The following is a 25,703-nucleotide window of genomic DNA, read 5'->3' as shown; positions in this document are numbered from 1 at the left end:
GGTACCAAGACTGGGAGGGAATCCCGTGCTGTGTCAGACAAAGAAAGATCTGCAACTGGGAGGGACATAGGATAAGGATATATCAATACATTGGGGCAGACCTGACAAATTGCCGGGCAGAGTTCGATTTTGATTTTGATTTTATTTATTGTCACATGTACCGAAGTACAGTGAAAAGTATTATTCTGCGGCCAAGGGAACGTACACAGTATGTACATAGTAGACAAAAAGAATAATCAACAGAGAACATTGACAAATGGTACATCGACAAACAGTGATTGGTTACAGAGCAGAACAAGGGGCTAAACAAAGCAAGTACATGAGCAAGAGGAGCATAGGGCGTCGTGAATAGTGTTCTTACAGGGAACAGACCAGTCCAAGGGGGAGTCGTTGAGGAGTCTTGTAGCTGTGTGGAAAAAGCTGTTCCTATGTCTGGATGTGTGGGTCTTCAGACTTCTGTACCTTCTGCCTGATGGAAGGGTCTGGAAGAAGGCAATGCCTGGGTGGGAGGGGTCTCTGATAATGCTGTCTGCCTTCCGCAGACAGCGGGAGGTGTATACAGAATCAATGTGGGAGTGGCAAGCTTGTGTGATGCGTTGGACTGAGTTCACCACACTGCAATTTCTTGCGATCTTGGACCGAGCAGTTGCCATACCAGGCTGTGATGCAGCCGGATAGGATGCTCTCTATCGCACATCTGTAGAAGTTTATGAGAGTCGATGCAGACATGCCAAATTTTGTTATCTTCCGTAGAAAGTAGAGACATTGTTGGGCTTTCTTGACTGTTGCATCAACGTGGGTGGACCAGGACAGACTATTGGTGATGGTGACCCCCAGGAACTTAAGCTATCGACCTTCTCCACTTCGGAGCCATTGATGCAGGCGGGAGTGTGTGTCGTGCTGCGCTTCCTGAAGTGGATGATCAGTTCCTTGGTTTTTCCGAAATTTAGAGATAGGTTGTTTTCGGTACACCATGCAACCAAGTGATTTATCTCCCTCCTGTAGTCTGATTTGTCGTTGTTTGAGATGCGGCTCACCACAGTCGTATCATCCGCAAACTTATAGATTGAGGGGCAGCACGGTAGCACAGTGGTTAGAATAATTGCTTCACAGCTCTAGGGTCCCAGGTTTGATTTCCGGCTTGGTCACTGTCTGTGTGGAGTCTGCACGTTCTCCCTGTGTGTGCGTGGGTTTCCTCCGGGTGCTCCGATTTCCTCCCACAGTCCAAAGTTGAGCAGGTTAGGTGGATTGGCTATGGTAAATTGCCCTTAGTGTCCAAAATTGGGGTTACTGGGTTATGGGGATAGGGTGGAGGTGTGGGTTTGGGTAGGGTGCTCTTTCCAAGAGATGGTGCAGACTCGATGGGCCGAATGACCTCCTTCTGCACTGTAAATTCTATGAAATCTATTCTATGAAATCTTGCCACACAGTCATGTGTGTACAGGGAGTTCAAGAAAGCGAAGGACACCCTACACAGGGGCAAAGTGAGGTTTGGGATGCTTACCCAGCCAGACTTTGGGTTACGCACCAGGGCATTAATTCATGACCCCTGAGGACGGGTTCATCCAAAGGATCGGGCTGGGTAAGCAGCAACAGAGAGGACGATGCGGCGGACACCTGAGATGCGGAAAATGTTAAAGGACAATTCGTGTGGGACTGTACCGCCTCGTTCTGAACCTGGGGACCAGTGCACAGAAAGAAGGATGAGAAGGTAATAGAACGCAGGAGAGGATGAGGAGGAGGCATAGGGGGAAGAAAAGCAGCAGGTGAATGAGGGGGTTAGGCCAACCCCGAGAGGAGGTCCACCACACAAGTGGGAAAGCTAGTACGAGTTGGGGGAGGGGGGTGGCGCATCTCCCACCAGGGAAAGAGTACCTGGTGATGGGGGTTGGGGGGGGGGGGGGTTGTTACACCGCCAACGGGAGTTTTCCAAGGGGTTAGATGGGGAGGTGAAAACAGAGGGGGGGACAACAGCAGAAAGAGGGGTAGGATATGGGGAGAGAGGCAGAATCAAAGGGGGAACAGAGGGACAAGGGGGGGTGGGGGGGGGGAGAAGAGCTCTAGGCTGGCAAGTACAGGCCACACGAGGTAACAAGAAACAAAATGGCACCGCAAGCAGCCACTTTGGAAGGTCTCCAAACAGAGGGAAACCCCGAAGTGCAGGAGCTCACCCACATGGTGTACGTGTAGTTGGCAGCCATGTTGGGTGGCCCTGGACAAAGGGACACACGGAGTGCAGGGGCACATCACAAGGTACATATGGTTGATCCCACAGGAGGAGGGGGGGAACAAAAATCCCCATCAGAATAGTCACCTGGAATGTCAAGGCACTTAATGGCCCAGCGAAAAGATCCAGAGTCTTCGCCCACCTGAAAGGTATGAACACCGACATAGTCTTCCTCCAAGGGACGCACCTGAGGGAGAAGGACTGACTGAGCGTAAGAAAGGGATGGGAGGGACAGACTGAACATTCATGTTACGGGACGGGATCTAGGGGGGGTAGCCACACTGCTTAGTAAGAGGACTGCATTTAGCACGACTAGGACTGTTATGGACCCGGGGAATGATATGTCATGGTCAGCAGTGTCCTGCAAGGGGCACCGGTGGTCCTGGTGAACGTGTACGCTCCCAACTGGGGTGTCACAGAGTTTATTAAAAAGACCATGCCGGAAATCCCTGACATAACTGTGTACAGGACCCACGGATGGACAGATCAAACCCCAAAACAGGGAAGACATTAAACATGGCAGAAGATCGAGGTGCGTTTATGGAACAAATGGACCCATGGAGGTTCTCATTCTTCTCCCAGGAACACAGGGTCTACTCCAGGATCGACTTCTTTGTAGTGAGAAAATCAGTGCTTCCAGGGATAGTAAGAACGGAATATTCCGCGCTCGTAATCTCTGACCATGCTCCACACTACATGGATGTGAAGTTGGAGGTGCCCCCTATGGAGGTTGTACACGGCCCTCCTGGTTTACAGGGTTTTCTGCGGGAAAATATCACAGACCATGGACGGGTATATTACCAACAAACAGAATGGGAAAGTCTCATCCTCCAGGTTCTGAAGGCTGTGATCAGAAGCGAAATTATCACATACATAGCGCACAGTGGCAGGGAAGAGAGGGAAGCTAGGCAACAACTGACCGACTCCATACTGGAGGTAGACAGACGCTACTCCGAGGCCCCAATCATAGAGCTTCTGGTAGAGAGGAAAAAGCTGCAAATGGACTTTAACCAGCAGGTTAATGCAGTGTATCAACTCCACCAGACACAAAGGATCTTCTACGAACACGAAGAAAAAGCCAGCCGCTTGCTAGCTCACCAGAGAAAGCAGACAGCCACGAGGGAAATAGCGCAGGTTAGGGATAACAATGGCAGACTGGTAGCCAAGCTGTAAAAGGTCAACAAAGCATTGAGGCCTTCTACCGGGGGCTGTACACCTCTGAACCCCTCGAAGGGGACACGGGGATAGAACAGTTCCTCAATGGACTGGACATGCCAGCTGCGGAAGAAGATAGGTGAAGGGGGCTGGAAGCTCCGCAAGAACTGGGTGAAGTCATGGAGAATATTAACTCCATGCAGGAAGGTCGGGACCATGCGGATTCCCGGTGGACTTCTACAAAATATCCTTCTGGCGGAGGAAATTAAAAAGGACCTGCAGAGGTGGGTCACACTCCCACTCTCCCTCGCGGGGCGGGTGCAGCCGATTAATATGAACGCACTGCCCAGGTTCCTCTTCCTGTTCAGATCCATACCGATCTATATCACCAAGGCCTTCTTTAAATCAATTGATAAATTCATCATGGCGTTCGTGTGGGGGGGTGGGAAGGGGGGGGGGGGGGGGGGGGGGGAGAGAGAGAGAGAGAGAGAGAGAAAGAGAGAAAGAGAGAAAGAGAGAATCCAAGGATTCCCAAAAGGGTCCTAAAAGAAAAAGTATGGGAGGCCTGGCCATCCCAAACCTATAATACTACCACTGGGTGGGTCACAGCAGAAAGGGTGAGGGGATGGGTGAAGGAACAAGAAGCAGAATAGGTGAGGAAGCAGGAGAGTTCCTGCATAGGGACGTTCCTCCAAGCCCGCGACAGAAGAGCACTTCCATCCCCGCCAGCCAAACACTCAACAAGCCCAGTGGTTGCAGACACAATCCAGACCTGGAATCAACTGAGACAGCACTTCAATCTGACTGAAATGTCCACCATGGCCCCCATCCACAGCAACTGCAGGATTGTGCCAGCCACGATGGATGCCACCTTTAAAAGGTGGAGACACGATGGGGAGACATTGACAGTCAGTGACTTCTACACGGACAATAGGTTAGCAACGTTAGACAAACTAACAGAGAGACTCCAGCTGCCTAGGGGAAATGACCTAAGGTACATCCAGGTCAACAACCTTCTCCGTAGGATAACAGCAACATACCCATGGATGCCCAGACACTCACTATGAGACCAACTGTTGGGCAAGGATGACATTGGGAGGGCAACAGTGGGAGCTTCTATGGGCAACTACTGGAGGAACATGCACCCCTCTGGACAAGACAACAGAAAAGTGGGAGGAAGAACTAGAGATAGAAATGGGGTGGTGACACTGGATCAAAGCACTGAACAAGGCAAGCTCCATCACAACATGCTCAGGGCCGAGCCTAATGCAGCTAAAGATGGCGCGCAGAGCGCATCCAACCAGAAGCAGAATGAACAGGTTCTACCGGAGGTGGAGTACAAATGCGAATGGGGCCAGGGTAGCCCGGCCAACCACACCCACATGTCTTGTCAGGTTCTGGACAGCCTTCTTTGAGGCAATGTCCAAGGTTGTGGGGGAGAGGGTGGAGCCGTGCCCAAAAGTGGTGGTCTTCAGGGTCTCAGGGCAGCCAGAACTTTTCATGGGGAGGGAGGAGACGACGCCCTTGCCTTTGCCTCCCGAATTGCCCGCTGGAAAATCCACGATCAGAAGCATCACCCAAAGCTGCAGACTGGCTGTCCGACTTGTGGGTATTTCTCCAAATAGAGAAGATCAAATTCGCCATCCGGGGCTTGGAAGAGGGCATCCAAAGGACGTGGTAGCCATTCACCAACTTGTTCCATGGCCTGTTTGAAGCCAACCGGGGTGGGAGGGGACTCTGCAGATGGCCCACAAAAACGCCAAAGAAAAAGGAGAAAGGAGAGTGGGTTGGGGGAAGGGAGGACAGAAACCGCCAAGGCAGACGATGGGAGGCCGAGAGCAAGGCCACAAAGAAAGGACCTGATAGCAGGGTCAAAAGGCCCCGTGGCTGAATGGGGAAAACACATACCAACGGTACTAATGCTCCACACGAGCCTCTTCCCTCCCCCTCTTCATCTCACCCAACCAACATAGCATTCTTTCCCCCCTCGTATTGTTTATCTAGCTTCCTCTTAAATACATCTATGCTGGCTGCCTCAGCTACTCCTTGGAGTCCTGAGTTAACATTCGCACCAATCTTTGGGTAAAGAAGTTTCTCCTGAATTCCCAATTGGTGACCAGCTAATGTATGATTCTAAGTTTTGTGCTGGTAGAAGTCAAGGAGCGAGCGAGGGGGTGGGGGAGTGGCCAATTTAGGGTCGCTAATGCAATGGTCAAGCTGCCTTGTCTGAAGTAGTCTGCTTTTGCCAGCTTTCCACCTCAGTGTTTTAGCCTACAGTGAAGAAATGACACACAGCACCGGTAGCGTGTAGAAAACTGAAGGTGAAAATGAAAAATAGCATCCATCATTGCAATGTACTTATTCGAATGGCAGGAGGAATAAATCACAGCCTACCGAACACCAAGCTGAAAATATTCATTTGTTATGCAGTAAAAAGTATTTTTCTTTTGCCTTAGGGATGCCAGGAGGCAACCAACTGGAACCTGCATTCACTGGTGCAGTCCTGTTAAACAGAGTTTATAATTCTTACTTTGTTTCAAAGATACTTGCAAGTGTGATACGAAGGCTCCAAGCATTGATTCTTCCATCCAGGAGACACCAGCCAATGACAAAGGAAAATGGCGACATCAACTGTGGGCCAGCGTATGTCGCCATGACGCTTTGTGACTGCAGCGGCACGGCAATAGGCGCAACACCAAAAATAACCCCTACCTGATAACGCGGCCAGATATCTCAATCTTGCGGCAGAACGGGATATCCCAATCTTGTGGCAGAATGGGATATTCTAATCTCAGTCACAATATCCCTACAGCACAGAAGGAGGCCATACGCCCCGTCGAAGTCAGCAGCAACTCTCTGAAAGAACATCCTACCTCGGCCCACTCCCCCGCCTAACCCTGTAACCCCATCTAATCTTTGGATACTACAGGGCAATTTAACATGGCCAATCCACCGATCCTCCACATTTTTGGACTATGGGAAGAAACAGGAGCACCCGGAGGAACCCCACGCAGACATAGAGAGAATGTGAAAACTCCACACCGACAGCCACCCAAGGTCGGAATCGAACCTGGGTCCCTGGCGCTGTGAGGCTACAGTGCTAACTACTGTGCCACCATGTAGCCCAGAGAAAATGTTCTCGCGGAGAAAATGAAGGGACAGCCTGCCTTGAGAGAGAGTGGTGCTGCAGGAGCTGTGAGGGCTGGGTGGTGCCGGGGGGGAGGGGGGGTTCTGCCAGAGCACTTACAGTGCGCAAAATGAAGGGAGTGGGCACTGCACGTGAACAAAACCCAAAAGTCGGAATTAGGAGACAGTGTCCCAGCACCATGGAGCCAGGGAACGGGACAGTGGACTCAGATATAGGCTGATCTCATTTAAAAAAAAATTTTTTAAATAAATTTAGAGTACCCAATTATTTTTTCCAATTAAGGAGCAATTTAGCGTGGCCAATCCACCTATCCTGCACATCTTTTGGGTTGTGGGGGTGAAACCCACGCAGACACGGGGAGAACGTACAAACTCCACACGGACAGTGACCCAGGGCCGGGATTTGAACCCAGGTCCTCAGCGCCATAGGCAGCAATGCTAACCACTGTGCCACCGTGCTGCCCTAGGCTGATCTCATAAGATAAGGGAGGGTTAGTCACCTTGGCTGGAACCTGCCTCTCCCAGATTGATCTAGAGTGCACCACGTGGAGCTACCCCACACCCAAAATTATTTGATTTGCTGCGCATCCACCAATTTAAGGAGATGGAAGAGTGCTGGTGATAATTCCTACCTTGAGTTGGAGAATTTTCTTCATCATCATTCATTTTCTGGGTACCTGTTTAAGAAAATGAAACCACTTTTAGGCAAGTATAGGATTTGGAGAGGAGTGCTGAGTTGTGAATTAGTGAATTGCATGAATGCCCTTTCCCCCTCATTGTGTTCTAATACAGAGAGTATTTGAGAAATGGTTTGGCTTGTGCAAACCAATGATAACAAATCAACTGATCCAGGGACAAGAAATTGGTTCCAAGCCTTAGGTTTCGATGAATGTGAGCAAGTTCCTTGCAATGTCTTCACTACACAAAGAACAAATGAGCATTAACTTTCTGATCACTGCCAGGATTTCTACCAGGAGCCATGAAGAGTAATTCAAACTATTTAACTTCATACAATAGAACTTGATCCCTTAAATACAGCTTTCACTATTATTCTAATAATCCATTTGCACATGTTTAACAGGAGCCCAAGTGTATGAAATGGCAGTACAAGGAAAACTGGTGAAGCCTTCATAGCAGCTAACAGATCTCCTAAGGCATTGCTCATGCCAGAGTCAAGGATTCTGCTACGTTATCAAAGCAACATTAAACCATGTGCCAAGCTGTGGCTCAGTGGGTAGCCCTCTTCCCTTTGAGCCAGGAGGTTGCGGCTTCAAGTCTTGCTCCAAAGGCTTGAACACATAAATCAAGGATGACATTCTGAGCGAGTGCTGCATTGTTAGGGGTGCCATCTTTTGAATGAGATGCTAAAATTGAGGCCCCGTCTGTCCACTCAGGTGAACGAAAAAGAACCTCTGGTAGCATTTAGAAAAAGAGAAGAGGGCGGTATCCCTGATGCATTGGCCAATATTTATCCTTCAATCAACATGGGTAGCACGGTAGCATTGTGGATAGCACAATTGCTTCACAGCTCCAGGGTCCCAGGTTCGATTCCCGGCTTGGGTCACTGTCTGTGCGGAGTCTGCACATTCTCCCCGTGTGTGTGTGGGTTTCCTCCGGGTACTCCGGTTTCCTCCCACAGGTCCAAAGATGTGCAGGTTAGGTGGATTGGTCATGCTAAATTGCCCTTAGTGTTGGGTGGGGTTACTGGGTTATGGGGATAGGGTGGAGGTGTGGGCCTTGGGTAGGGTGCTCTTTCCAAGAGTTGGTGCAGACTCGATGGGCCGAATGGCCTCCATCTGCACTGTAAATTCTATGATCTATGATAACTTCACAAAAACAGATCAGCTGTTCATTATCACATCAGTGTGCCTGGCAGCTTGCTGTGTGCAAATTGGCTGCTGCATCTCCTACATTACAACAGTGATTATACTTTGGACATACTTCATCGGCTGTAAAATGTTGAGCCATCATGACAGGTGCTATCTAAATGCACGGCTTTCTTACTTTCTTTCAGCATACTATAATAGTTAATCACCTGTCACAATGTTCATGACTAAAACAATCTCTCATCTCCTGCAACTATCTTGCTGTTTCTTGTCCATTGTTTTTCAGTTACATCATCTTTGTGTTCCATCCTCTCCTCACCATTAGTCCAGAAATAACTTTAGAAGTAAGTGTATTGTGCATAATGCATAAAATCTATAGGAGTCTGGAGACATAACTGCTGAGAAAGTTTGGTATTTTCATATTTTATTTCGAAAACTTTCCAGCATTTTGGATTTGACTTTTTACACATGTACATAAATATTTGCTGATGTGTGTACTTTATATGAGATGATGTATTCTGCTTTGATTGTTGTCATTGTTGGAATCAATTAGTAGGCGAATGATACCTGATTCTCACTTCAAGTTGTTCCTTAATAGATCACTAAACATGTGAGAATGAGATTGTTGGTGAATACGTGATGTGTTTGCAAGATATTCATTTGTTATCTGCTTTTTTAAAAAAAAAGTCATTTATAACAAATGTTATGGGCCAGGGATGAGAGAACCCCAAAGTGTATCATGGAGTTCACCTGACCCACAACTTTGAATAGATTGTGGTATGGGGAGCACACGACCCACTCTACAGGTATGGTACAGCAGAAATGGAAAAGTATTTTTTAAAGCAAAACAATATTTAGTCTATGAACTCACGTTAACCTTTTAAAACATACAGTGAACATCTTAGCAACCATCAATTCAAATACAACCCCCAAAGAATACAACACTAAGTAACCCTTAATAACTTCCCAAACAACATCCAGAAGACAGAAGAAACACCTTTTAACAGAAGCACATCAGGTTAACAATCACTACTGAAAACATTTATAATTCTGAATTCACCAAATGATCAAGAAATAGTCTTTTCATGACAGAGAGATCAACAGTACACCTGCTCTGCCTGGCTTCAGCTCCAACACTGAAAACGAAACTAAAACACACCCTGCAGCAAACAGCCTAAAACGAAAGTAAAAAGCTGACAGGCAGCCCAGCTCCACCCACACTCTGACATCACTAATAAACACCCATTTCTTAAAGGTACTCTCACATGATACCTCCCCACCAAGAAAAAAAAAACTATCAACTTCAAGATGGTTTCATTTTTTACCTTTTCACCATCCATTAAAAAATGCACAAGTAAATATACTTTTTCGGTTCAAAAAACAACACACGCGAACAGGTATAATAGTATAGTCCATTTTTTTTTCATTCTTCTTCTTCCAACTGAAAACAGTCTCGATTGACAGTGTCTTTGAACAAGAAGGTCTCTGCACGATCTGTACATTTCTCTACGCCTGGCATTTCTCTTTAAAGTCAGATACTTTAGTTCAATCTGATCACAGAGTCCCTTGTAATTCTCCAACACATGAGCATTAGTTATCACAGCTTTCAGGCAGTCAAATGCCTGTTGAAAGTCCGCTGTCCATTGAAATTTTTGACGTTTCTTCAGCAAGTCTATCAGTGGAGCAATCACGCTACAAAACCTTTGCACAAATGTTCGATCAAATACACTCATGCCAAGAAATCGCATTATTTCCCTTCGCCTTGAGGGTATTGAAAACTCCGAAATAACTGTTGGTTTCACATCCCGTGTGACCATTTGACCCTATCCGATTGTATGGCCAAGGAAAGTGACTTGGGCTTTCCCAAATTCACTTTTGGCTAGGTTTATCACCAAACCCACCTCCTGAAGTCAATCGAATAACTCCATCAGATGTTTTAAATGTCCTGTCCATGTCTGGCTGAAAATTACCAGATCGTCGATGTATACCGCACAATTGGTAATCCTGAAACAAATTTGTTAGTTAACCGTTGAAATGTGGCTGATGCGTTTTTCATGCCAAATGGCATAACTTTGAATTGGTATCTACCATCTGGAGTCTCAAAAGCTGAAATCGCCTTCGCCCTTTCAGATAAAGGTACCTGCCAGTAACCTTTAAGTAAATCCAGTTTAGAAATAAAAGCTGATTGTCACACTTTCTCAATGCAATCCTCCAAACGTGGGATAGGATAAGAGTCCGTTCTTGTAACTGCATTAACCATTCTATCGTCCACACACATGGTTTTATCACTGCTTGAGGTTTCCCTATCACTTGACATGTGTGACATGATTGACAAAATTTAACTACATCTTTATGTAGTCCAGGCCAATAAAAATGTTTCTGGATTTTAGCTTGAGTTTTCCTTATTCCCAAATGACTTCCCACTGGTACCTCATGTGCAACCCGCAACACCTCCTTTCTATACCCTACCGGCAATACTACTTGATGAACTTCTGCCCACTTTTCATCCGCCTGCATATGTAAAGGTCTCCATTTTCTCATCAAGACATTACTTTTACGGTAATAACACTCTGGTATACACTCAGATACCTCTTCCGTGTATGCTTTCTGATACACCCGTTTTATTTCTACATCTTTCTGTTGTAACTCCGCCAATTTTCCTGAACTAAAAATATCCACCTCATCCTCCACCTGTTCTTGTTCTTTTTCAACCATCTGATCAAAAATTGTTTCTGATAATTGCACTTCAACTTCATATTCACTCTTTGATTTCTCCTGTTTTCTTAAGCTGTGACTTTGTGACCTTGTTACTACACAATATGGAAAAATCCCAGGATATTCGTCCTTCAACACTTCAGTTGTCTGATTTTCCATTGGCTTTTCAACCACAATAGGCATCACTCTCACCTGCGATCCAGCTATATTATTACCCAAGATAAACTGTATTCCTCGACAAGATAGTTTCTCTATTACTCCTACTACCACTTCACCACTCTTCACTGGACTTTCCAACCTTACCTTATATAATGGAAGGCTACTCCTCTCACCCTGAATTCCACATATTACCACCTTTTCTGGCAACACTCTTCCCAAACTACATAACTCCTCATCTCTTACCATTAAAGATTGACTAGCTCCCGTATCTCTTAAAATTGTGACTTCTTTACCTGCTCTTCCTGATACACATGAGTAAACTTTACCCACACAAGTAAATTCTTTAAAGAGATCTGGCACCTTCTTATCAATCACCTCTTGATCAGGCTGTACAATCTTTCACACCTCCTTCGCCTCACTTGGGCTTTCCTTTACCACTTCCACAAACCCCACTGTCTTATCCTGTTTTACCATATCAGCCTTCCCAGTCCTTTTCTTCAACCACCAACACTGTGACTTTACATGGCATAGTTTATTACAGTGTAAACATTTGAAACTTTTCATTTCTTTTCCACCCTCCTGGATTTCTTTCTTAATCTGAGGTACACTCTCTTTATTATCTCCCATCAGATCACCTTTACCTTTACCACTTGAGTATTTCTCATGTCCCCAGTTTCTCTCCCTCACAGGCTGAAACTGATGTCGGAAACCAAGCTTTGATTTATGAACCAATTCATAATCATCTGCCATTTCTGCTGCAGTTTTAACCCTCTGCTCTTCCAAATAAGTTCCGACTACATCAGGAATTGAATTTTTAAACTTCCCCAAAAGTATAATTCCTCTGAGAGCTTCATACGTTTGGTCTATTTTCAAAGCCCTTATCCACCTATCAAAATTACTCTGTTTGAGCCTTTCAAACTCCATGTATGTTTGACCAAAATATTTCCTTAAATTTCTCAACATTTGTCTGTAGGCTTCAGGCACCAGTTCATATGCACCTAAGATGGATTTTTTCACTTCCTCATACATCCCAGATACCTCCTCCGGTAGTGATGCAAACACTTCACTAGCCCTACCTAGCAGCTTTGTTTGAATCAGTAATACCCACATGTCCTGTGGCCATTTCATTTGTTTAACCACCTTCTCAAATGGAATGAAAAAGGCTTCGACCTCCTTCTCGTTAAACCTTGGCAATGCTTGGACATATTAAATAGATCCCCACCAAGCCTTTGACTTTGACGCTCTTTCTCACTATCCTCATCACTATCATCCAACTGTACGTTTCCCTTTACGTCTGCCAATTTTAACTGACTGTCATGTTTCATGGCCATTTTCTGAAGTTCAAACTTTCTCTTTATCATTTTCCCTGATCTGTATCTCCCTTTCTCTTTTGTTTTGTTCTGCTAGGGCTATTCTTTCTTTTCTCCTTTCTTCACTCTCCTTTTCTTTTTCCTCTCTCGCTCTTTCGTATTCAAGCTGCTATAATTCTTTCTCATGTTCCATTTGTTTAAGTTGTAACTGAATTTTTGCCATTTCCAATGAGTCAAACTGTATCTCAGGCAACTTTAAATGCTTAGCCACAGCCATAATTACCTCATCTTTTCACATTTTGTCAGGTAATGTTAACTGCAATGTTTTTGCCAAATCTAACATTCTGCTTTTAGTCTCTGTCCGTAAGGTACTGCTTGTGACCGTCTCCACCCCCAAAAACTTCAGAGCCTCTGAAAGAGCCATTGTCCACAACACACTCCCCACTTAAACTAGAATACGACACCTGAATAGCAACCACAATATGCTCACCCCTCACTGTCTTTAAGTTCACAAAGCCAATCCAACAGATAGACCTTTATCCCGGACGAGCCCCCAATTTGTTATGGGCCAGGGTTTAGAGAACCCCAAATTGTATCATGGAGTTCACCTGACCCACAACTTTGAATAGATTGTGGTATGGGCCACTCTACAGGTGTGGCACAGCAGATATGGAAAATTATTTTTTAAAGCAAAACAATGTTTATTCTATGAACTCACGTTAACCTTTTAAAACATAGTGAAAATCTTAGCAACCATCAATTCAAATACAACCCCCAAAGAATACAACACTAAGTAATCCTTAATAACTTCCCAAACAACATCCAGAAGACAGAAGAAGCACCTTTTAACAGAAGCACATCAGGTTTACATTCACTACTGAAAACATTTATAATTCTGAAGTCACCAAATGATCAAGACATAGTCTTTTCATGGCAGAGAGATCAACAGTACACCTGCTCTGTCTGGCTTCAGCTTCAACACTGAAAACGAAACTAAAACATACCCTGCAGCAAACAGCCTAAAACGAAAGTAAAAAGCTGACAGGCAGCCCAGCTCCACCCACACTCTGACATCACTAATAAACACCCATTTCTTAAAGGTACATTTCTTAAACACCCATTTCTTAAAGGTACTCTCCCATGACACAAACACAACATCAACATCCAAAAGCCCAGAAAACGGTTGTATAGTATAACATCTCAAAAAAAGAAAAACAAACACACAACCAATCATATAAATCCCACCCAAAGAAAGACAATTATAACTATTCCCCCCCCCACACCCCACCTAACAGTTGATGGTGACTAATTCTTTAAAGTAGAAAGTAGGAAATGAATGGCTTCCACCTCAGGTAGAACCCCTCCACCAATCCCCTAACGGTGTGCTTGACCTTTTCCAGATTTAAAAATTCCATGAGGTCAACCAACCAGGCCGAAGCACTGGGTGGAACAGAATATCTCCATCCCAGCAGAACTCGCCTCCAGGTTATCACCAAGGTAAAGGCAAGAACATCCGCCTTCAACCTGGTCTGCTGCCCCGGCAAATCCAACAACCTGAAATGGCCACCAATGGACAAGGTGACATGGTACTAAAGAAGGAGACCCAAAAGTTTACCATCTTTGGACATGGCCAGGACATGTGAATGTGGTTAGCGGGCCCATGAGAGCACCGCTCACACCGATCCTCCACTCCTGTGAAGAACCCACTCATCCTAGCTTTAGTTAGGTGAGCCCTATGTACCACATTGAGCTGAATCAGGCTGCGCCACATGCAGGAGGAAGTGGAGTTCACCCTACGAAGGGCCTCACACCATACGTCCTCTATCTCCATCCTAGCTCTCCCTCCCACTTCACTCTCACCTGGTCCAGCGAGACAGCTTCCATTGACATGATCTGACATCAAATATTTGAAATGCTACCCCACCCGCCCCAGACCCCGTCAGCAATAGGATTCTCCCCAGCAGGGAGGGTTGCAGTGCTAAGGGAAATGTGGGCTAAGCCTTCTGGACAAAGTCGTGTAACTGAAAGTAGCGTTACAAGTACAGCCCTGACAGTACTTGCCGAAAGCTCCTCCAAACTGGTAAACCGTCCCTCCATGAACAGATCCCTAAAATACTCAAGGCCCTTTCCTTCCCACGACTTAAACGTTGTATCCAAACCCGCCGGCATAAACACATGGTTGCCGCAGATAGGTCCCAACATTCAGCTTGTAATGCTGTCTAAACTGCTTCCACATTCTCGGGTAGCAGGGGCGAAGCCATTATCAAAGCCCGTACGCTCGAGCCCCTACACAAACTCGCCACCAACCGCCCCCATCTGGAATCTGACTCCCCCAACCACCTAGCACCTTCTCAATATTGGCCACCCAATGATAAGCATAATGCCAGCCCCACCCCCCCTGAATGCCGGTCTCGCTGAAGGAATGCCCTATGAATTCTTGGTGACTTACCACCCAAATAAAATAGGTGATTAACTTGTTAACCTTGACAAAGACAGAAAGGAAGACATTGAAACAAAAATCAAAACCTTGGGAGAATGTTCATCTTCACAGTCTGGACTCTGCTTGCCAAGGACAGCGGAAGGTTATTCCACTTCTGTAAATCGGACCTCCCCCTTCTCATTAGACTTGTATAGTTTAATCTATAAAGCATGGGCCAAACATGGGCCACTTGGATACCCAGATGCTGGAAGCTATCTCTGCCAAGACGAACAGGCAATACCCCAAGATTGGCTCCTCTCCCCGGAGGATTAACCGGAAAATATTGACTCTTCTCCAGGTTCAATTTATACCTGGAAAATGAGCCCAAACTCCTCAGTAGCTTCATTATTTCGTCCATAGAGGAGACTGGATCCGTAACATGCAAGAGCAGGTCATCAGCATATGGAGACACCCTATGCACCCCCGCCCCCCCCACACCCCCCCGCCCTCTCCACTCCCCGGCCTTATCCCCCTCCATTCTCCATTCACCCAAAGACCCCAGCGCTATGGCCAAAGGTTCTATCATTGCCGCAAACAAGAGTGACAACAAAGGGAACCCCTGCCTTGTACTCCTATTCAATGGAAAATACCCCAAATTCATCGCCTTAGTGCGTGCACTGGCTGTAGGGGCTCTATAGAATAGCCGAACCCATGAAATGGAATTCTGCCCAAATACAAATCCCCCAAGCACCTCAAAAAGGTACTCCCACTCCACCCTGTTGAACACTTTCTCAACATCCATAGATACAATCACCTCTGGGGAGGGGACTGGAGAGGGGGAGCAGACAACATTCAGCACACACTGTATGTGAGCCAACATATGCCGCCCCTCCACAAAGCCTGTCTGGTCTTCTGTCTGTCTCTCTCTTCACCACGCTGGCCAGTAGTTTGACATCCACATTCAAAAGAGAGATGGGCCTATATGATCCACATTCCATTGGGTCCTTATCCTCTTTCAAGATGAGGGCGAAAGAGGCCTGCAAAGGTGTATCTTGCAATGAACCCCGAGCCAAAGAATCAATGAAAATATTTACTATCAATGGCACCAACTGGCCCGCAAACTTCATATAAAATTCGACAGGAAACCCACCTGGGCCAGGGGCCTTACCTGTTTGCATCAGCCTTATGCCCTTCACTAAATCCTCAGGGTTGAATGGGGCCTTCAACTCTCCCTTCTCTCTCTCTTCACCACCAGGAAGGACAAACCAAGCTGCTGCCTCAGTCCCTAATCTGTTCGATCTCTCGGGAAGCCATCCGCCGCCTCAGCTGGTGAGCCAAAAGAAGGCCTGCCTTATCCCCATACTCATAAACCAACCCCTTTGAGGGCTGGAGCTGGTCAACTGCCTTCCCCTTGGTCACCAGATCAAACTGCTTCCAGCAACTACAGAGTAGTGTCCTCCGAATAGTGGTGATCCGTCTGCAAAATCACACCTACCAGTCACTGACATTCCAGGCTCACAATGCTTTTTAAATGCACCTTATAGCAGATCTCTTACAATCGGCCTCAGGGCCTCCCACAGTGTGGAGGAAGAGACCGAGTGGTTACTGTTAAACCTAATATATTCCTTGATGGTCATTCACAAAACTCCTTCTCCGCTCGTAACGACACATCTAACCTCCACGGTGAGCACTGAATGAGATCCAACTCCAGCACCAGGTCCACAAATCCCCCATCAACCCCACAAAGAGAAAAACAAGTTTTATCTACAAATATCAACAACTTTATACAGGATCTCCCAACACTCTTCTCAACCCACATACTTTAAAGATTTCATACAACACATTCAACTAGACCCGAGTGCCTCAAAGTAGTAGTCCTTAGACTTATATGTGACCCGCAACCTTGCCTGGTACGCCACCCTGAACCGAACGCCTTTCCTATACACAATGGTCTTAACCCTATTAAAGGCTGCCCACTTCCTCCCCATCTCAGCTCCCACGACCTGGTAAATCCTCACAAGGTTTTCTTCCCACTTCGAGTCACGGTGTTCTTTGACCCACTTCATGACCCTCTCCTCTCTTAAGCTGTGAAATTGAATACTGATCGCTCGAGGTGGCATGTTCAGCCGAGGCTTCTGCCAAAGTGTCCGATGGGCCCTCGCCAGCTCCGGAGAGGATGCAAGACCACACTCGCCCATCATCTTCTCAAACATCTATGATAGATATTCAGTGGGATTCGGACCCTCCAGCAATCCGATGATGCTGAAGTTCTACTTCCTTGACTGATTATCGAGATCATCAATCTCTTATTCCCATCGGTCACCACTGCCATCTCGGCTTCCAACAACACAAGCTGCTCACTGTGACTCATCAGCATCTTCTCCACAGCCTCCAGCACGACGCCATGCTTCTTTATTGCCTCGGCGGTCTTACCAAGCTTCACCCAGACGGGACCCAGCGCTTCCTCAATCAATTTTCGTAGACTCTCTGACATCAGCTTCCACAGTTTGTCAAAGTGTTTGTTAGACACCTTCGTGAACACACCCGAGACCAAGTCCACTGTTGTCGTGGCGGCTCTCATCGACAATGCTGCTGCCTCCAGTTTCTCTGAACTGCACAAAGCCTCCGAGTCCGCTGAAGAATTATCTTCTGCGGGTTTTTGTTTCCGTTTCTTTTTGGCATGTGTTTGGTGCAGGAACCCTGTATTACTGATGCAGAATCCTGCAAAGAATCTCCTGAAAAATCGGGCAAAAAGGCCTAAAAAAAACAGATCCTGTTCGAAGCTACCTAGTGAGCGACCTCCCCTCACATGCCTCCACTGTAAGTCCTCAATTTGTTATCTTAATGGAAAACATTTTCCCTTTATTTTAACAAGGTTTACCACAAATAATTCATAATTAGCTATTTAATAACTTGCTGAGGTTATGTTTCATCAGCCTTTACCATCAACACCTCATGAGGGAGAATTATTTCATATAATGAATATCTTGAATCCATGATTGAGGATGACATATAAATGAAGGTGTTCTTCAAAGTGTGCAATGCCATTGGACATTAGTTCTGAATGGGGGCTGAATATTGTGCTCTGAAATTCCAAGGCTATAGAAATGTTAAAAAGGAACATCCTGTGGGGTCTAAAGTCTGTTCAGTCTCAAAGCTCATTTCAAATTCATGCACGAATACTTTGGCCTTCAAAAAGTACAATAACATCTCTAATAGGCTCCTGTAAACCATTGCTGAGATTCGAGCCCATTATCTTGATAGTGCATGTTCAAGTTATGTGGAATCATTAGATTGTCTTCTAATATATAATGAACAAATATAGTTTGTGAGAGAGTATGAGCATGTTCCTCTCCCTCCCCTAACTCTCCCAACTTGGGCAATGAGGATGCATATACATACTACACTGATAGACTGGATTTATGTATCACCATCTACCCCCTCTCCTCCATGACTCCCAGGAAAGTGGACTAGTTAGGGGAAATGGATGGAATATTTAAAATCATTAAAAAGAACCTTGAACTTAACCTCCTTCATTCCCCATACTCACAAGAAATTCAAAAAATGTGAGCTGGCAGAATTTAATTCCAACTGCTAAATCTGGAATATAAAACGAGTCTCAGTAATGGTGGCCATGACTCCAATCATTGATTGTTGTAAAAACTTATCTTGTTCATTAATGGGAAGGGGAAGGGAATCTGGTGTCCTTACCTGGTCTGGCCTACATGTGACTCCAGGTCCATAGCAGTGGAGCTGACTCATAACTGCCCTCTGAAATGGCCTAGCAAGCCAGTCAGTTCAAGGGCAATTAGGGATGGGCAACAAATGCTGGCCTTGTCAGCGACGCCCACATCCCATGAAAGAATAAACAAAAAAACACTTTAATCAGCATCACATTGACTTAATTAAATTCAGTTTAGGTTTGAAATTCCACTTGTTTATTCAGCAAATATCTACCAGACATGGGGGCTTTTGATTGAGACATTCCCCTTCTCTAAAGCATATGGGAAACTGGGTATTTTGAAAACTACCCTGAAAACTAAGGTGCTCTTCCAACGGGCTATCACAGCACACTTGCCCCTGTCGATTAAGATCAATGGTGAGATCCTGGAAAATGTGAACCATTTTCCATATTTTGGGAGTTTCCTCTCAATGAAGGCAGATATAGATGACGAAATTCATCACCTTCTTCAATGTGCCAACCCAGCCTTCAACCAACTGAGGAAAAGAGTATTTGAGGACCAGGTTCTCAAACTCAAGACTACGGTCATGGTTAACCGGGCAGCAATGATATCCGCACTCCTTTGTGCTTCGAGGCTTGGACAAGCTACCACAGGCACATCAATGAACCAGTGAGAAGTACCACCTGTGGTGCCTTCGCAAGATCCTCTAAATCCAATGCAAGAAAGGTGGTCCAACAGCAAGGCAATTATCACTCAAAAACAGCTCCCTTGGGCAGAAGTTGTCGCTCATTTGGCTAACACTAGACTCCTGACGCATCCACTGCACTCGGAACTCAGTCACAACAGGAGGCTTCCAGGAGGACAGCGGAAACACTTTGGGGATGCCTTCATAGAATCCATGAAGAGGTCAAACATCCCCTCAGGTTTATGGGAGTTCCTGGGTTTCACCAACCAAAATGTAGAAGGCTCATTTGGGAAGACATCGCACACATCGAGAGAATTAATTGGGAAAAGGCAGAGGCGAAGTCAAGGCATGAGAGGGACTGAACAGAGTTTCAAACAATCCATCTACCCAACTCTTCAAAAGCACCACCTGTCCCAAATGTGGCAGAATCTGCAGGTCGCACGATTAAATTAAATTATCAACCATTTCAGAACCCAACAAACCAGAGTTGAAGCATGTTAGCCTCGGTCCTGAAGGGCTGCCTAACAAGAGGATCTACTTCCAGTGTAATCTCTTGAAGGTACAATGAGTCCAAAAGTATCTTTCTATGTCGGTAGAGCAAGGCCCACAGCAGTACTTCTACTGTAGCAAGAGATGGGCTAAACAATGGTTAAGGCAATCTTATTAAACTGATTGACGTTTGGAAGCATATATGATATATTACACAGTAAGAAGTCTTACAACACCAGGGCCGGGATTCTCCGGTAACCGGCGAGGCGGGCCGTACCGGTGCCAAGGAGTGGCATGAACCACTCCGGAGTCAGGCCTTCGGGGGCTAGGCCGGCGCCGGAGTGGTTGGCGCCGCGCCAACCGGCGCCGAAGGGCCTCCGCTGGCCGGCACGAGTTGTCACGTGCGCAGGAGCGCCAGCCTGTTCTAGCGCATGTGCAGAACCGCTGGCGTATTTCCTGCGCATGCGCAGGGTGTTTCTTCTCCGCGCCGGCCATGGCAGAGCTTCACACAGGCCGGTGCGGAGGGAAAGATTGCCCCCATGGCACAGGCCCGCCCGCAGATCAGGGGGCCCCGATCGCGGGCCAGGCCACTGTGGGGGCCCCCCCGGGGCCAGATCCCCCCGCGTCCCCCCGAGGACTCTGCAGGCTGCCCACACAGCCAGGTCCCGCCGGTACGGACCTGGTCTAATCTACGCCCATCGGGGAGTGGAGAATCGCCGGGGGGGCCACTGCCAACAGCCCCTGACCGGCGCGGTGCGATCCCCGCCCCCGCCAAAAAAACGGCACTGGTGAATTTGGCAGCCGCTGGCAGGGCGGGATTCATGCCGCTCCCCGGCGATTCGACGACCCGGCGGGGGGTCGGAAAATCCCGCCCCAGATATATTACACTGCCAAGATGGATAAGTTTAAATGCAACAAAACTGCATGACTAAAGTCATAAACGTATTAGAAAAGCTTGTCATAACAATCACCTGAAACCCAGGTGCAACTAGGTCAGGATTATACCTGGGTCTAAAGCTTTCAGTAGCAATAGAGAAGTAAGAAAAGCACGAAGAAGCAAGCATTAATCAGATAATATCGAGGGACTAGAGCTTATAGGTTTCAAAAGAGAAAAAGTTCAAACAGAATCACTTTTGATTGAGTTGAGAAACAACAAAGGATCATCAGATTACCGGGAGTATATCACAGACTGTCAAATAGTGCAAAAGAAATTGAGGATGAAACACCACTTTATCAAAAGCTTTGGTGGAACAACTAGGCAACCTGAAGTTGGGGAACATTTTAGAAGCAGCAATAACAATATAATCAGCTTTCCATGTAAGAGGAGAAATGGTAAAAGAAAAGTTGAGAAGAAAAGTACTGACTGGACAAAGGAAAACAATAAAAACCTGTACTTGTATAACACTTTTCATAGTATCGTTGAGTGGTCACAGTACAGAAGGAGACCATCTGACCCATCAAGTCTGTACTGCACAGAATCATGTGAAAGAATAAAAATAAAATAAACAAACACAACTTTACCTGTACGCAGATGTTACAACAGGTACTCTAAAACCTGCTCAAAGAGAAAGCTGTTAATGTGCATCTTAAAAAGAGAGAGAGAGAGAGCATTTTTGGGTGTGAATTCCAGAGACTGAAGGCACAGATACCAATGGTGGAGCAATTAAAATCCGCGATGAGCAATGACCGGAGCTGACGGAGTACAGAGATCTCGGAGGATTGCGGGGGTGAGGTGGTTACAGAGATTGGGCTGGGATCTGTAATACGTTAGGGTTGATAAGAAATGGGAAAGGGCAAGCTTGGGTTTATGATAGGGAAATGGCACTAGAATTATTGCCTAAATCTAAGATGGGCAAATGAGAGGGAGCTGATTGTCTACATTTATGAAAACTGAGGGATACGAGGAAAGGCAAACTGGAGTACAGTAGTTAACTATAGTGGCATAGTAATAGTGACAAACAAAAATTCACTCTTTGAGAAAAGAGACAGCAAATTATAGATATTGTAGTTTATCATCAACTCATTAAACTGAAGAAACTTGAGGTTGTCAATATGGAGTTTGAGAAGGCAAGTCATGCTTGATCAACAGATAGACTTTTGTGAAGAAATTACATACAATAGATAAAGGAAATGGATGTGATTCATGGCTCAGTTGGTAGCAGCCTCGCCTCTTAATCACAAGGTCCTGAGTTCAAGTCCCATTCCAGGACTGAGTGCAAAATTGAAGATTCACAATCCAGTGAGGTGCTGAGGGAGTGCTGCACTGTCAGAGGTGATGGGCGGGATTCTCCGTAGCCCTACGCCAAAACCGAGAACGGCGACCGGGCGGAGAATGGCTCCTGACACCAAAATCGGGGCAGGTGATGGTTTGACGCCGGTTCGCGATTCTCCGCCCCTCCAAATCGGCGTCATCGGGAAGCGTACCACGCGCAGTCACAACCCCGTCAGAGTGCCATCAGCTGGCCCACACACGATGCTCCGCCTTCAATGGGCCGAGTTCCCAACGGCGCGGGCCATGTGCGGTCCCAGCGGTTGGGAGCCGGGCGTGCCAGCTGCGGACAGTGTCCAGCGCCGCCGCACTCGGCCGAGATCCATGCTGCTGGCCGGGGAGGGGGGGGTTTCTGGTAGGGCTGGGGGTAGTGGTTGGGGATGGCCAGGAGGTGGGCTGTGGGGTCGGGGTGGGCGGGTACGCGGTCCAGCACGGCCGGCGCCATGTTTACCGCCACGACTGGTGTGTGTGTGGTGAGTGTAGGCGTGCATGGCTGCAGCTTGTCAGCCCTGCGCATTTGTGGCCCGGGACCCGGTGATTCTCCGCCCATTTTCCACGCATTCCGCGGGTGTTTCACATGGCGCCGGTTCTAGCCCCTCACCAGTACTGGAATCGGGGAGGGTTTTGCGCCAATTTTCCCATTCTGAAACACCACGGATCCTCCGTTGGCGCCGGCACTTAGCCCCAGAAACGGAGAATCTAGCCCGATGTCTTTAAACTGAAGCTACACCTGCCTGTGCGGGTGGATGTAAAAGATCCCACTGTTTTTAAGAAGAGCAGGGGTGTTCTCCTTGATGTACTGGTCAATTTTATTCCTCAATCGATATCACAAAAACCTGATTATTTGGTCACTATCACATTGCTGTCTTGGGAGCTTGCTGTTCAAAAACTGATCATCACATTTCCTGCATTACAACAGTAGCTACATTTAAAAAAGTATTCCAGTGGCTGTAAAGTGCTTTGAGATTCCCGTGAACGTGAAAATTGCTATTTAAATGTAACAATTTAGTTCTCAAAAATGAATTCTCAAAAATGATTTGACTCTTAAATGCCCTTTGAAATGTCCGAGGTTGCCATGCAGTTCAAGGGCATTTAGGGATGGGTAACAAATGCTGGTCCAGCCAGCGATGCCCTCATCCCATGAAGCAGTAAAAAAAAATGAAGACGACCAATGCTGTACACAATACCCCAGATGTGGGGAAGAATTCTCCGGCCTCCCAGCTGCACGTTTCTCGATAGCGGGAGGTGGCGCGCTGTTTGCTGGCAGCGAGATTCTCTGCTCCAGTCACTGTCAATGGAAATTCCCATTGCCAGGCTGGCATCTGGGTGACATTGCAAGGGTGCCAGGCTGGCAGTGCCAAGGTGCCTGGGTGGCATCAGCAGTGCCAAGGAGCCGTCCACCCGGGGTCCTCCGATCGCCTGGGAGGCCCCCTCAAGTGCCGTTCCGCCTGGTCCCCGTTTGTGGCCACAAGTGCTAAACGGTACCCAGCTGGGATCTCCTCAGCGAGGGGATTCGATCCTGGGCGCTGGTTAGATCCAGCGAGTGCATAGTCAAGTGTGCCCACTCATATATGAAAATTTAGCCCCCGCCCATTGTGACGGGATCCAGATCGGGACATCTCGCGAGAGCTCGTTAGATCTCGTGAAGCGTGGTGAGCTGGGTAAATTTCACGAGATTTCCCAGCACCCCGAGTCGAGCACAACGTGGCCGTTAGATTTTGGAAAATAAAATTCAACTACTTGAAAAAGAGAAGTGGTGTCTTAATGATATAAGCGAGTGGTTAATAAAGTAATTAGAAAATGATATGGTCATTAGTGATATTGAACTATTGAGAAGCGCATGTAACCTGACCCAATTGAAACCAAAATTGAACTCATTATATTTTTAATGGTATTTATGTAAATGCCAGTACTTCCACAGTATCTCTACTTCAACAGAACTTTTACACAGTAATACTGCAGTAACTGAAACTCATTGGGAAATATAGGATATAAACGATTATTAATATTCCCATCCTGACTTCCGGTGATGGCGGGCGGGAGGCGGCCGCACAATGGAGGGCTCCCGTTCGGGAACAGCATTTTCGGGGCTTTAAGCCCGGTCCCAGGGTCCATGGAGGCGGCAAAAGCAGTGAGAAGGCACAGAGGCGGCAGAGTGAAGGCACAGTGAAGAAAATGTCGAGGGTGAGCAAAAGAACGTCCGTAAGGAAAACAGCTGAAGGTCCGTCGGGGAGTGGAAAGGTCACCGCGGGGTCACCAAGGAAAATGGAGGCTGGAGCACCAGGGGAGGCCACATTGCTTACGGCTGAAGAAATAACTAAGGTGATGGCTGCGGAATTCGAAAGGCAGTTTACAAAATACATGGAGACAATGAGGAAGGAGATGAGAGAGGTTTTGAGTGTGCTGGTGGAGGAGGCGATTTCCCCGGTGACGAAGGCGGTGGCGATCGCAGTGGCGGAGGTGCGAGAGCAAGGGGAGGCGCTGAAGGAAGTGGAGGAGACGTTATTGCAGCACGGTGATCAACTTGCCTCGATGGGGAAGGTGATGCGGAAGGTGATGGACATTAACAAGGATCTGCGAGGAAAAATGGAAGACCTGGAAAACAGCTCCAGGCGAAAGAATTTGAGGATTGTGGGGCTGCCCGAAGGAGTTGAAGGACCGAGGCCGACTGAGTATTTTGCCGCGATGCTGGCGAAACTATTGGGGGAGGGGGAGGATCCCTCCCGATATGAACTGGATTGGGCTCATCGGTCGTGGAGGCCTGTACCAAAGGCGAGTGAGCCGCCAAGGGTAGTGACTCTGTGCTTCGTAGGTGCAGCGTGAAGGAGAAGGTCCTGAGCTGGGCCAAGCAGAAGCGGGTGGTGCAGTGGGCTGGAGCTGGTATACGTGTATACCAGGACTTTACGGTGGAGCTGGAGAGGAGGCGGGCTGCCTTCAACCGGGTGAAGAGGGCACTGTACATTCATAGAATCATAGAAGTTTACAGCATGGAAACAGGCCCTTCGGCCCAACCAGTCCATGCCCCCCAGTTTTTACCGTTAAGCTAGTCCCAGTTGCCTGAACTTGGCCCATAACCCTCTATACCCATCTTACCCATGTAACTATCTAAATGCTTTTTAAAAGACACAATTGTACCCGCCTCTACTACTACCTCTGGCAGCACATTCCAGACACTCACTACCCTCTGAGTGAAGAAATTGCCCCTCTGGGCCCTTCTGAATCTCTCCCCTCTCACCTTAAACCTATGCCCTCTAGTTTTAGACTCCCCTACCTTTGGGAAAAGATGTTGACTATCTACCTTATCTATGCCCCTCATTATTTTATAGACCTCTATAAGATCACCCCTAAGCCTCCTATGCTCCAGGGAAAAAAGTCCCAGTCTATCCAGCCTCTCCTTATAACTCGAACCATCAAGTCCCAGTAACATCCTAGTAAATTTTTTCTGCACTCTTTCTAGTTTAATAATATCCTTTCTATAATAGGGTGACCAGAACTGCACACAGTATTCCAAGTGTGGCCGTACCAATGTCTTGTACAACTTCAACAAGACGTCCCAACTCCTGTATTCAATGTTCTGACCAATGAAACCAAGCATGCTGAATGCCTTCTTCACCACCCT

The 25,703-nt window shown here is 47.0% G+C and overlaps 1 protein-coding gene across 2 annotated transcripts in view; it reads right to left on the bottom strand.

Annotated features, from left to right (window-relative positions):
* macrod2 (mono-ADP ribosylhydrolase 2) overlaps positions 1–25,703 on the bottom strand; it is a 1,493,168-nt gene that overhangs the window by 7,901 nt on the left and 1,459,564 nt on the right. Inside the window, exon 15 of one of the 2 annotated variants that reach the window (XM_072506634.1) lies at positions 7,162–7,206. The exons of the other annotated variant lie outside the window; for it this stretch is intronic. Within the exon in view, the coding sequence (XP_072362735.1) occupies positions 7,162–7,206 (45 nt within the window). The remainder of the gene's footprint in view (positions 1–7,161; positions 7,207–25,703) is intronic. 2 annotated transcript variants of the gene reach the window in all.

This window comes from Scyliorhinus torazame, chromosome 1 (assembly GCF_047496885.1).
Source record: "Scyliorhinus torazame isolate Kashiwa2021f chromosome 1, sScyTor2.1, whole genome shotgun sequence".
Classification (NCBI taxonomy): Eukaryota; Metazoa; Chordata; class Chondrichthyes; order Carcharhiniformes; family Scyliorhinidae; genus Scyliorhinus; species Scyliorhinus torazame.
This window is presented reverse-complemented; position numbering and strand designations above follow the sequence as displayed.